This window comes from Triticum aestivum, chromosome 3D, assembly GCF_018294505.1.
Source record: "Triticum aestivum cultivar Chinese Spring chromosome 3D, IWGSC CS RefSeq v2.1, whole genome shotgun sequence".
Taxonomy (NCBI): domain Eukaryota; kingdom Viridiplantae; phylum Streptophyta; class Magnoliopsida; order Poales; family Poaceae; genus Triticum; species Triticum aestivum.
Genome location: NC_057802.1, coordinates 571,856,994 through 571,871,651, shown reverse-complemented (window position 1 = coordinate 571,871,651; position 14,658 = coordinate 571,856,994). Strand labels below are relative to the sequence as shown.

The 14,658-nt window shown below is 41.1% G+C and overlaps 1 protein-coding gene across 1 annotated transcript; it reads left to right on the top strand.

The window, feature by feature from the left end:
- The first annotated feature begins 12,599 nt into the window (after positions 1-12,599).
- On the top strand, positions 12,600-13,823 carry LOC123075538 (chitinase CLP-like). Its single transcript, XM_044498120.1, has one exon. It carries the CDS (start codon positions 12,600-12,602, stop codon positions 13,821-13,823), a length of 1,224 nt encoding a protein of 407 aa, XP_044354055.1.
- The last annotated feature ends 835 nt before the right edge of the window (positions 13,824-14,658 follow it).

The following is a 14,658-nucleotide window of genomic DNA, read 5'->3' as shown; positions in this document are numbered from 1 at the left end:
TAAAAAACCTCCGATTTCTTCGTTTATTATTATTTGCCTCAGATTTTTTGGTTTTTATATTATTTTTTCACATCAATAAATTCACTTATTTTCAAAATTTTAAAATTTAAACAGCCGTATGTTACTTTTTAAGAAAACAATTTTATTTTTTGAACATTTATTAAACATAGATATTGTTTTTCGAAAGTTCAGTAATATTTTGTAAAACTGTGGATAATTTCTGAAATTACGAAAAAAAATTAAGCATGGAAACCTTATAAAATTCCACACGATTTTCTTAATTTCTAAACATCTAAAATTGAAAAGAAAAGGTAAAGACCCTCTAGAATGTTCCCTAAATGGGCTGGCCTAGTCATAGGTTCGGCCGGCTATGTTCAACACGTTGACAGTTTACCGCAACTAACTGCAAGTAGGGAACTGCCATTATGAGACATTCTACTATTAATAAAGAGGCAAATCAACCAGGTGTGAATGATGGATGGGTGTCGCCCTAAGATTTTGGACTAATATATACTTCAACGATAAAGTAAAACTTATATACATCGCAGGAACCTCAAATTTTATATCTCGTTTAGTGCAAGATAGAGCACCGCATCGCCTCAAGAGTTTGTTGCTACCACGTCCTACTCGACCAGCCCAATAAAGCCTTTCCAGCGGTGCTCCAACTAGCGGTTTGGGAAACCTCCCATACTCTGTTTTAGGAAGGATACACTCTGGTTTCCCCCCTTCTTTTATGGGGTTTCTTCGCGGATTTCTCTTTTCTGTATTTTCCATATTCATTTTATTATTATTTTTTCCTGTATTTTTTTTTACCTTTTTAGTACACGTTGAACATTTTCCTATACAGGTTCAACTTTTTAAGATAGACACTGAACATTTTTTTGAAAACATGTTAAACATCTATAGGAATAAATGTTGAATAATAAACAAATGCATATTCAGTCTTTTTAAAATATGTTGTGAACATCTTTAAACACACATTGAACATTTTTTGAAAATTTAATGACCAATTTTTAATATGGGCAAACATTTTGAAGCATTACAAATATATTTTAAATGTCACCAACATATTTTTGAATGGTATGACATTTATTTTCAGAAATTACACAAATAAATTTTTACATTACATGAACATATCTTCACACATGTGAACAATTTTCTAAATGCGATGATTATTTTGCATTGTATGAACTTATTTGTATAAATTATGTGAACTAATTTTACATTTCATGAACATTTATTTAAAACTTGTGTATTTTACACTAGGGAATAGAGAAAATGTAATGGAAAAAAGAAAGTAAAAAGGAGAGGAAATGAGCACTTGTTCGTGCATGTTGCTAGCGTTCTTTTTTTTTCTTATCGAAGACTTTTTCTAAGCGAAGCATGTCACTACCTATTTTTTAGCATGTCGCTACCTCAGAGGGGAGACACGTGGACTCAGGTCGTGTTGCTTGCCTGGCCCATTACACTCGCGATGCAGGCGATGCGTCGTTAGAAATCGCTAGGAGCAAGAATTAGACATTCCCCATATGAACTTGGTCTTCTTCAAATAACAATCAGGGAAAATAAACCCAACTACAATCTCTCTGTTTCTTTTTAGTCCACATGTAAGTTTTGTCTAAATTCAAACGTAATAAACTTTGACCAAGATTATAGAAAAAATATCAACATTCACAATATAAATTTGATATCATTAAATGTATCGTTGAATTAACTTTCATATTGTATATCTCTAGTATTGTAGATTTTGATAGTTTTGTATGTAAATTTGGTACAAGTTTATGATGTTTGACTTAAGACAAATCTTATATGCGATGTAAAAAGAAATGGAGGGAGTAGTTATACTCGATTCCTAAGACCATTATTGATCGCATGATGGGGACGACTCCTCATTGGCGCGATGTGCATCGAAGCATGCACCTTCACCTGCACCTTCATCAGATACTCACTCTGTCCAGGTGCATAGGGTGTTTAACATTACTAGGGAAAACCTTATGCACAGCATCTTAGCAGTAGCGCTGGACAAAACAGGGCGCTACTGCTACTTAGTAGTAGCGTTTTTAAATAGACCCCGCTACTACTACTACTTTAGCAGTAGCGCGTTCTGCGAAACCGTGCTGCTGCTATATTTGTACTTGACGCAGATGGCTAGCCCCACTTAGCAGTAGCGCGTACCACTGACTAGCGCTACTGCTACGGCTCGTAGCAGTAGCGCGTTTCTCAACGCGCTACTACTTACTTACCTTATCCTGGAGCGATTCACCCTCTCACACTCACTCCCTCTCACTCGCTCTTGCCGGCGCCGAACCCGTACGTCGTCCGCCGCCGCCGCGCTGCTCCTCGCCGAGGTACTCCCTCCTCCCTCCTCCCCTCCTCCTCCCCCCTCCTCCTCCGGCCGCCCTCCTCCCACCGCCCCTCTCCCTCCTTCTCCTCCGGCCGCCCCCTCCCTCCTCCTCCTCCGGCCGCCCCTCCCCCTCCACCCCCTCCTCCTCCTCCTCCGGCCGCCCCTTCCCCCTCCTCCCCACCCCTCCCTCCTCCGATCCCACCGGCCTCCTCCCCTTCCTCCTCTCTCCTTCCTCCTCCCTTCCCCTCCTCCCTCCATCTCTTTTTTTCTTCTGTTTTTCACTGTAGTTTTTTACTATTGTATAATGTAGTTTTTTTTACTGTTTTTAGTAAGTGTTTAAAATAATTAGTAAGTAAATTAATAAACTAGTTGAACTAGTTTAGTTTTAGTAAGAACTAGTTGAATTAATATAACTAATGTATTTTTAGTAAGAAAATTAATATAACTAGTTGAACTAGTTTATTTTTAGAAAGAACTAGTTTATTTCTATTTATAGTAAGTTTATATTTAGTAAGAACTAGTTGAATTAATAGAACTAGTTGAACATGTCACATTTGTTGTTATTATTTTAGTTTAAGCAATTATTCCCGCATCGACGTCGACGATGCCTATCCCACATCCTCGTCGTCGATACCCATCGTTCGCTAGGGTTTTAGTTGTATTAGTGATGTTATATGTATGATACTATTCGTGATGTATTAGTGATAACTTATAGGGTTTTTATTTTTGCAGAAATCAAGGAGCCCCTCCATCATCCCCGCCGTCGTGCCCGTCACCGACCCCATCCGACCTCGAGGTGAGACCAGCCAAATCTCCATGTCAATATGAGTCCTATAAGATATGATGTAGATAAAAACATGTATATCTTGTGTTGCTCAAATAGGATATGTGGTTGCCCAAGTGGCCGGTCATGTTCAGGTTACACCTCCGAGTGGCCTATGTTTGGCCGGAGTGTTGATTAATTTCCATTCCGGCAAATTTCAGGCGCTCGATATGTCCTGTTTTAGCAAAGGTTATGCCGGAATTTTCCGTGAATTTCGGCATGACTTGTGCTAGAATATGTAGGAAATATCGAGTGGCTTGGATTTTCTAGAAAGATAATTAAACGATATTTCGGGTTGACTTTAAGTCTGTCGAGGCCGAAGAATCCCGACTGTTGTCGTGGGGGTCGTTTCTCCTTCTTCTCCGGGTGCTAGACCTTTGTTATGCACTAGGGGAAGGAGGAGTAACGACCATCACCGACGGTCGCAAATGTCAGAGAGGAATCAGTGAGGGAGAGTCTCCACCGTAGATGAGAGGACGAAGAATCCCGACTGTTGTCGTGGGGGTAGCTTCTCCTTCGTTCCCGTGTGCTAGACAATTTGGTGTAATGCACTCGGAAACGAAAGGAGGAGCTACCATCACGTGATAGTCAACCCGACAGTTTTCAAGAAAAGACTCGACAGACCGATAGTCAACCCGTGATGAATAATGAACAAGCGGAGAGTTTTAATTGTACAAGTTTAATCTTTGAATTATGAACATAGGAAATGTCGTCAGACGAAGAAGGTCCGGGGGAGTGCTCCTGGTGCGGCGACAACCGGGGTTTCTGTAACAGGCCTCACCTGGACGAAGGTCGGCGCTTCAGCATTAAGCTCGAGGAGGCCTTCGATTGTGATACGGTAAGCTACGACGCAAAGTGTTTTTTTTCGTAATTAAGCTCGACTTCTACTACTTCAACGTGTAATTTTCGTCTTTTACAATTCGACTAGCTTATCCCATGCCACGCAAGACGCTATGTCTTGGAGAGGATGGGTTTTGAAGATCATGAGAGGAATGAAACAAAGAAAATTAACCTAAGGACCCATCATGGTATGGATTTTGAGGTAAATCTATACAATTCTGAAAGCATATCCCATTTTGGTTGCCCGGGTTGGGAAGCACTTTGCAAGATGTATGATTTTCAAGAGGGTATGTTCGTCACCATGGATCTTGGTGATCCTGACATCGACCAAGACAATTTGGACATTTGGGTCCTTGTTGATACGCTTCCAATTCTACCGCTATGTGAGGTCCTCAAACATAGTTATTAAGTAATTTATATTGTTTATTTCAAAATAGTTGACAACTTATTTCCATTGATAGCTTACTTTCATTCTTCAAAGAATGTGCAGAAGATGGTAGACAGAACGAACTACACCGATGGCTCTGAGTTAACTTATCAGGAGAAAAGTCATCTGGTCGCATATTGTACTGATCTTGAGAATTACAATGCCTTTTATCGAACTCCTCCAAATTATGGTCAATACGTGCCACTAGTGCACGTGTTGAACCACGATAACTTCCATGGAGATATCCTGGTAAGATTTTTTACTATTACGACATCCGTGCATCTTTTGCATACTTCTAAAACTGAACTACATTGCTAACTACGAAGTTATTTACTATGTTTTTCAACAGAAAATCCTGATGGATTGTGTGCCTCATTTGATGTATCAGAATGGTCGCATTGATGTTTTGAACATACATCCAGGTCGTCCTACGAATCTCACCTGTCCATACCGGATTTCTAAAACCGGTGAACACATGATAATCAAAGAATAGAAAAAATATATGGACAGTCATAAGGAGGTTCTTGGAAGCAACATTGTGCGAAAGGCAAGAATTAGAGACAGGATAATCTCCATTCTCCATAATGGAGAGCCAGGGGCTATCTTGTTTTATGCTATTTTACCTAAGATAATATAGTAGGTCCTAAGAGAATGTAGTAGGTCCTATGAGGTACAATATGTTTATGAGAGTTGATGATGATGAGTAGTTGTGTTTATGTCTAGTGACCAACTTGTATGTGATGTCTCATTGATGAAAACGATGATCATGAGGAGATGTTATATGACAATGATGTATTATGATGATAAGTTGTTAATGATATGATGATGATGATGATATATTATATCATTGGGTGAAAGAACCGCGGATTAGTTTCAAGTGGATGTCCATCCACTTGAAACTAGTCCATGGTTCTTTCTCCCAGTGATGTAATAACTCATTATGATGTAAAATCATTCTCTAAATTGTTGCGGTATGAAAGAAGCTTGTATAAAGGTGTATGAATACAACATGAAATAAAAAAGAAATACGGAATAATAGTAGTAGTGCGTGCTAGGAGAAGCGCTACTACTAATTACCAGTAGCACTCATAGTACAAAGCTCTGCTACTAAGTCGATATAGCCGTAGCATGGTCCAACCCACGCTACTGCTAACCTTTAGCTGTAGCGCCTTACTAGTAGCACTGCACCCCGCGCTACTGATAGGCTTTAAACACGTGCTATTGCTAGGGTTTTCCCTAGTTGTGTAAGGTACTGCACCGCGACCAAGACGCACTATGAAAGGCCAATGTTATGCTTGAGGTTGTGGAAACAAGCCGATCATGTGCTCTCAAAAAACACAATGAAATAACCATTAAATTGTGCATGCATGGGAATGAGAGGATTGACATGTGAATGCATGAAAAAGTCCAAAACAAACCTTGAACTTGAAGATGAAAATCTTTCCCTAATAATAAAGCACAGATTGACTTTATCAGGTTCACCATCACAATACGCTATCTTCTTATGTCATAATACGCTTTTACGATTGTATAGATAAAATCGTATTATAAACGAGGTGGTACTATTATTGTATACGTTTCGACGTTTTGTTTTCTGCCTGTACGTCAAATTCGCACGTAAATCCAATTTGGCCCAACAACGAATCATCCATGAGTTTCTTTCACGGCACAGGCTATCCCGATCCCAGCCTCCAGGAGGCGACCGACCCCGGCGAGGCGGCGACGCTCAATCCGGTGATGCGCCGGGCGCCGGCCGATGCCGGCAAGGATTTGCCCCCTTCTCCCGGCCCACGTATCTCTCTTGCGCCAAATAGGGTTGGGCGCCGCCGCCGTTTTCCTGGTTGACGATCAACCATGGCTAGGGTTTCGGGCACCTCCACTCTGGCGTGGTTCCGGCACCTCCGGCGACTCCTCTCTGACGCCCACCGCGCCCCCACACGCAGCTCCGTCTCCGGGATGCTGCTCCTCTGCTTGGTGGCCATGGGGTGAGTTCATCCCCTGCCCTATCTCTCCCCCTTTCTCTCTCTAATATCTGGTTTGATCCTCCATGGTAGATGTGCAGGCAAGGATTGGATACTTGAGGAAGGAGGGGTCGACCTTGCCTTGCTGCAGCTCGGGACGCACCACCCATGGAGCTTCCTCCTTTCTGTCTTCAGGTGAGTTCGGCCCCTCCTCTCTCTGCTCTTGTTCGTGGCCATTGAGGCATTGTTCTTGGTTAGGATTTACCACCGTTTGGGCTCAATTGGCTACTGTTTGAGGTCAAATTTGTTTATACTGTTAAGTGTTGATTGTTTCTTGCATTGAACAGCAAGGTTAGACATGAATTTGTTAGTAGAATAGATCCCTGAATGAACTGAGTTGTTAGTTCAATTGTCCAATCTTGAATTTAGGGAGCTGCTACTGAAAGATTTTTTTTCATTTTGTATGTCATGGGTTGGCCATCAATTTTATTAAACAGCAAGGTTAACCACGATCACACGAAGCCGAAGGTGCACGATGAAAAAACCGTACGTGCATGCTCTATCCATCCAGAATTGATCCATCAGGCTGCTTCCAAAGCTAGCTTGATCATGCACTTGTGCCTCTCGGCAGAATTCTACTGACGTATGTGATACACAGTCCAGGCAAAATCACATCATACACCATGGAAGAAGTACTCGCACACGTATTCCAGATCTACGACAAGAATGGGGAGATGGCCGGAAGTACACTTGGGCTCAATCGTTGACATGTGCAGGAGGGCAGCGGCCTTGTGAACCAAACGTGAGGATAACGGTACATGTGGGAATGAAAATATCTGATATTCGAATTAGTTAGATTACTTTCTGGACTCCTAGCAGTACACCTAAATTTGGGAGCTTATGTTCAGGGTAGTATTTTATTTTTTGAGAAATATGTTCAGGGTAGTAACCAAGTAAAAAACACAATTCTAGTGTGATCAGCTAATATTTTTGGTACATTAGCATCTATTTCTTTTTCTCAATCCATTGATTTTAGCTTGGGCAAGTGGTGTTTTGTTGTTTTACTGGCTGAATTTGCAGACCGTGCATGGCTCAAGCATATTAATTCATCAATATCTCTGACTTTCCTGCAGTTCAAGGTAGATCGTAGATTACATTTCTAAGCAGCTCACCTATATCAGTAATTGTATATTGTGTTTATTTGAATTAAAATGGCTTGTGTATTCTGCCGGAGTAGTCACTGGTCATATTAATTTCAAAACAACAATTTCTAATTTAGTATTGCGCTTGTCTTTATTGTTATGTCTGAAAAGAAGATTCCAAACAAAACCAAGTCACGGTTTGTGTTTATACACATTGGATAAAGGATGTTTCGATCACTAGATTTAAACTATAGGTTTTAGGATAAGTTGTGTTCTATAAGCTTGTTGTGATGTTAAAAGTTTACCCCTTCCTAGGTCATTGGAATCAAATAGAAATATATATCTGACTGTAGTAAATTAAACAGCAAATTGAGGAGGTCAGGGACCGGCTAGCGACCTCATCGAGCACCGCCGTCACCGGTAGTGACAACACAGTCGCTGTGTTTGGTCTATCCCGAGCCTCTTTTTTGTGGTTCGTGTTCTTTTGATATCCTCTTGCCATGATATTCTAGCTGGACTTCTGGTATGTGTTACCTCTAATTTTTTCTCCAGACTAATTAGGGCCTGCTTCTGTTTGATCCAATTGATATAATGGTTGTGGCATGCAGCAGCCAGGCCAACAACAGAGCGAGGCTTAGCCCTGATGATGACTTGACAAATATGGTCAAAATGCTGGAGATGAGGAATGTAACGAAACTGAAGAAACAGGGGGTACTCTTAGCTTTAGTTCCTTATCATTTTTTATGTGCATTGCTATGTATCTGTATAAACTTGCTTCGGCCATTGTTGTCAATTGGCCGGCACAAGGATTGCATATTTCTAGCCATCTAGAATAAGCGGACAAGATGATGTGCATTCATTTGGTGGCACAAAATCAATTTCCTTTTCCAACTAATAGTACATACATTAATAAAATTACTGTGGTTGGCAGCTCTTCACTGCATGTTTTGAAATGTTTCGTGCGCTTGTCCCATTTAATCACTCACAAGGTTGCTACAGCATGCTAAGTAAGCATCCAATTATTCTATTTTTTGTAACAAAATTTTCTCTTGATCATCTCATGGAAAATGAATCTTCTTCAAACAAGACGTGTTTTTAATGGCAGTGCCCAAATATTACTTTATAGATACTATTCTGAGTTCCGTTATGTGCAGGCTTATGCCAGTGTCTAGCTCTTACAGCACCAAAGATAAGTAAACTCACCAGAGCGAAGTGTTTTGAAAGTGGAAGGTATATAAAGGTAGTTCATCTACATAAGTTGTTTTTCACTTGGCTCCATGCAGCATAATTGAGGATATGCCTAACTACTGCTACCCTGCTTCTATTTATGTATTTATCTGATGTTCTTTGTATAGATATGTATGTACTACCTCCGTCTGGAATTAGTTGTTGCTGAAGTAGATGGATATAGACGTATTTCGGTGCTAGATACATCCGTTTGAGCGACAAGTAATTCCGGACGGAGAGAGTATCTTTTAACATAATCTGCTCCAAAACTCAGAAGAAGTTATCCCAGCTTTCCATCACACCGAATTACTGCATCAAGGGGTCTGATAGTATGATAATATCCTATGTCTGAACAAAGTTTATATTCTCACGCTCTCATTTTGTCATAAGATGTGAATTTTTCTCTCCTGTTGCAACACTAGGTCATTTGCTCAATGTGATATTGAGGTCTATGGTACAAGGCTCATAGCTTGTGAATGTTGTTGAAAGATATAATTTAGTTTTTTTATTGGTTTATGCAAATTCATGTCAAACCTTATGCCAATAGTTGATGCTTCCTGACTATTTGCACCAATGCCCTTCTATCCATAGCTGAATCTGGAGGATACATGAAGCGAGAGTAATGTTAACCGACATTGATGCATAAAGTTACTTGATCAAAACATAGAGAGTTGCGTAAGCCTTTACCGCATTCATGCATTTCCATGCTGAATCCAGCCTCTTCAATTGGTTTCCGCACGTGTACATAGAACTAGCGAGTATCCACACATGCATGTCTCATCTGAATCCGGCGTCATTAATTGGTCTCCTAGCCAAATTTAGATTTGTTCTAAGACATAGGTTGCTAAGTTGTTGGTGAGAGATATAGTACTTTTCATTTTTAAATTAGATGCATTTTCTAGAGACGTAGAACTGTTGAAATTTTAATTACATGCATTTTGCTGTTGTAATTTCCAATTTAGTTTATCCAGTATTTTAACTTTGTGTCAGATCACCTTTTATTCCTTTTAGGTAGTTAGAAGTTGGTCACATACATTGTAATTCTTTTCCTTTCAGAAACCACCGCAAGGATGATGTTATTTTACATGTTGAATATGAACTATGCATTAGAAATTGACACATATATTTGGATGGCCATGTATTTATTTGGTTCATCGAAGCAATGTAGAACTCCTTGGTCAATTACAATTTGACTGGGAATTTCGTTCTACAATATTTTGACATAGGTTTTCAATTAGAATCAATTTTGTGTGAATTATACTATGACAAAGGCATTTAAAACTTCTTACCAATTGAATTGCTGGAGACTTGCAGGGGAAGCACTAGGAAAATATTAGAAGCATTGCACAACATGTCTATGTTTGAAGCAACAAATTGCTAAATAGTTTTGTGCTCATAATGATATATTTTCTTACAGGATGGTGGCCACTAAGAAAATAATTATTAGTGCACATGCTTAATTACAACCAGAGTGAAGCTCGAGTTAACATTTTCCTGAATTTGTACTACTTAGAAATGTTTAGGTGTATCAGGAAGTAGATTTCCTAAATTATAACTTAATTTTAAGTATAAATTCATTGATTACTACTATCAGACTATCTTTTTTTCTGTATAAGTGAAGTTTCACGGCCTCTACTTTTTGGTTATTTTTTCCGTTGTTCATGAAGGCACCCAGTTGTTCATATTCTGTGTACGAACCAGTTTTCTATTGTCTTCCTCTCATTATGTTCGAAACGTCTTTCCTTGATAATTGGTTATTGTCGATATTCACCCATTTTGATCATCGCTATAATACGTACCCCGTTGTAACGCACGGGCAATTTTCCTAGTTAAATTGAACCATGAACTTCCAATCTCTGAAATTAGCGCACCAAACTCTTTTATATTGGTCTATTTTAAACCTTGAGAGCATTCCCAAATAGGGATTGTCGACGTGGCTAGTTGAATCCCAGGATTGTTGACTGAGGACGCGAATTGGCCCACCCAACACGCGCGAAGTGAGATTTTTTTCTCTTCCATTTTAGTCCAATTTTTCTTTTTCGTAATACACGACGTAAATATACCAAAAAAATATGACAACCGTCGATTGCGGACACGACTGGGCCAGCCCACCACGTGAGAAATGAGGTTTTTTTCTTTTCCATAAGGCGCAACGTAAAAATACATAGAAAATAGACAATCCTAAGGAGTCAAACTTGCGACCTGGTGCTGCTGAACTCCTCGCACAAGCCGCTAGAACAATTGGATGTTACTGATTTAACGGGAAGCCCGAAACATTTAAACACACACCACAAAATCAACATTGAAAAAACAACATTTTGTAGGGCAAACAAATATGAAAATTGTAATCAATTTGTGAAATCTCTGAAAAATTAAAGTGCCAATACTTTTTGAAAATCCGGAATACTTTTCAAAAAACGAGCAACTTTTTGAAAATAGAATCAACTTTGAAAAAGTGAACACATTTTTTAAGATAAACATTTTTTGAAAAATAATGGGAACAAATTGGAAACCAGAACAAAATTTCAAAGTGGAAACACTTTTTAAAAAATTGAAAAATGGGAGCAACTTTTGAAACCTGAACAAATGTGTGAGAAAAACGTTGAGTACTTTAAAAAAACAAACAACTATTTGAAAAGGAAATATATTTTGAAAAAGTGAATACTTTTTCAAACATAAATATTTTTTGAAAATATGGGAACAAAATTTAAAACCGGAACAAAATTTAAAAGTTGGAACACTTTCTGAATTGTTTTTAAAATGGCAGCAACATATTAAACAATGCAAAAAATGTTTGTATAGTTTTGCAAAAACATTATTGTCATGTTTTTAGCATCCATGTTTATTGTCATTTAGAAAATATTAAACGTTTATTTGGCAAAACGTTACCATGTATTAAATTTTTTGAAAAAATGTGTTTTAAAAAAAGTACATAATGTGTTTGAAAAATGTCAAAAATGTATCAGAAAAATGTTTCATGTGCGTGAAATGTACTTAAGTACTGAGAAAAATTAGACATGTGTAAGAAAAATCAGTTAAAACCGACAAAGAAACAAAAAGAAAAGAAAAAAAAAGCTATGAAAAATTGAAGAAAGAAACAAAAGGAAACCAAAAGCATAACAAAGAAAGAAAAACCAAAGAAAACTAGTGAGAAAACAAAATATAACGAAGGTAAAAAGGAAAATCAAAGAAAAGTAAAGAAAACCCAAAGGAAAAAACCAAAGAAAACTAGTGAGAAAAAAATATAACGAAGGAAAAGGAAAACCGAAGAAAAGTAAAGAAAACCCAAAGGAAAGAAACCATAGCAGAGCGGGCGCGCGACCGACTGCTCTAATGGGCCGAACCTGGTTTGACTTGCCACGTCAGAGAATACCAGCAAAACACTCTCAAGGTTCAAAATAGATCGGGATCGGAGAGTTTGATGTGCTGATTTCAGGGATTGAAACTTCAGGGTTTGATTTAGTTTTCCTCTAGGAGTTCAAGATTTGTTTTGGACTTTTTCCGTGAATGCATGGAGAAGGGAGCATGAGGGATATTAGTTACAATGGCGACTTGGTCTTAAATAGTTTTTGCAGGCACACTGTACATGACTCGCGCGCATGCATTTTGATCTTCCTGTCCTGTGTACTACGCCACATAGGACAAGAATTTAACTATGAGCAGCACAACGGTGACCGTCGAGTCCACGGAGATCGCCATTAAATCCGGTGTGCAGAGATCGCACATATATGCTCCGGAACCCAGCATATAAAGAGACACGTCGATCCAGAATCCAGACATGCAGTTCCAGAAACCAACCGACAGCCCCACCTGATCGACCGTTGGCGCAAGGAAGATGGCACTGGTAGCCCTCCTCGTCCTGGCAGCCTCACTGGCCTGGCCGGCGTCGAGCCAGCGTCTGCCGGTGCTTGTTCCGGTGACCAAGGACCCCGCCACCTCCCTCTACACGCTCCCGTTCCACAACGGCGCCAACCTCGTCGTCGACATCGCCGGCCCGCTCGTCTGGTCCACGTGCCAGCCCGGCCATCTGCCGGCCAAGTTCCCCTGCACGTTCCCCACCTGCCGCCTTGCCAACGCCTACCCCGTCCCCGGCTGCCACGAGCCAGGCTGTGAGCAGGAGAGGCGCAAGGACGGCACGTGCACGGCGTACACGTACAACCCGGTCACCGGCGTGTGCGCCTCCGGGAGCCTCGACCGTACCAGGTTCGTGGCCAACACCACCGACGGGAGTAACCCGGTGAGCCAGGTGAACGTCATGGCAGTGGCGGCGTGCGCGCCGGAGACGCTGCTGGCGTCCCTGCCCCGTGGCTCCACGGGCGTGGCCGGGCTCGCGGGTTCCGGCCTGGCGCTGCCGGCGCAGGTGGCGTCCGCGCAGAAGGTCGCCAACAAGTTCCTGCTCTGCCTCCCCCGCGGCGGCGACGGCGTGGCCATCTTCGGCGGCGGCCCGCTCCACATCCACTCGCAATCGGAGGTCGACTGGACGCAGTCGCTGGATTACACGCCGCTGGTCCAAAGGAATGGCAACCCGGCGTACAGCGTCTTGGTCAAGTCCATCACCATGGACAACACGCGTGTGTCAGTCCCGGACAGCGCGCTCGCCACCGGCGGTGTGCTGCTCAGCACGACGGTGCCCTACACCTCGCTACGCCGCGATGTGTACCGCCCGTTCGTGGACGCGTTCGCCAAGGCCGTAGTGGCGCAGAGTCAGCACGGCTGGCCCGTGGCGCGCGTGGTGAAGCCCGTGGCTCCGTTCGAGCTGTGCTACGATTCAGGGACGCTGATCAGCGGGCGGGGCGGCTATTTCGTGCCGGGCGTGACGTTGACGCTGGACGGCGGGAAGAACTGGACGATGTTCGGGGGTGGCTCGATGCTGAACGTGGAGCCGGGGACAGCGTGCCTTGCGTTCGTGGAGATGAAGGGAGTGAAGGCCGGAGACGGCAGGGCGCCGGCGGTGCTCATCGGAGGGTTCCAGATGGAGAACTTCCTGCTGGAGTTCGACATGGAGAAGAATCAGCTCGGGTTCTTCAGGCTGCCGTTCTACGCGCCCTGCGGCCAATAATAGACCGGCCTTTAATTCGGTGAATGCATGTAATAATAGTACTATAATTCTATTCATCACTTTCTCTACGGTGTATTTATTCACGGTTTAGAGCATCACCAATGTACGATGTAAAATATATTATGCTACGAATAAAATTTACATCACCAAAAAATAAGTTTTTAAATCTCTAACTCCAACAGATGATGTAAAATGTATATCATAAAATAAATCTACAACTCCAAGAGATAATGTAAATTTTTGTTCATCACTTTGTCTATGGTTTTTTCTACTAACTCCGACTCAAATTATATGTCGCTCAAATGAATGTATCGAGACGTATTTCAGTATTAGATACATCTGTTTGAGTGACAATAATATAGATAAAGTAATTCTTTTCTTTTTTGATGCAAGGCAGGCACTCTGCTATTTTATGAGATAGTGAAAAAAGAATAGTGTTCATTACAGAATAATTACGAGACAAATTGGGCTAATAAAAATATTTTTTTTGCAGGTGGGGCTAATAAAAATATTACTATAAAAAAACGTCCTACATTATAAAATGGAAGGACTACATGGCAGCCGCCGTGGCCTACCTCGTCTAGTCAATATTCCTTGATCAGATAAGCAACATCAAGCCCCGCAAAAATAAATAAGAAATATGAGCAACATCAAGCACGTAGTGTGCTTATAAATAGGGAAAAGTATATTTTTCGCCCCTCAATTGTCTCGAAAGTATAGAAATGATCTCTCAACTTCAAAACCAGCAAATCATGGTCCCTCAACTTCTCAAACCGGGTAACTTTCATCCCTCATACCGCTTTTGATGGTTTTTGTCTAACGTGAACATGGTTTT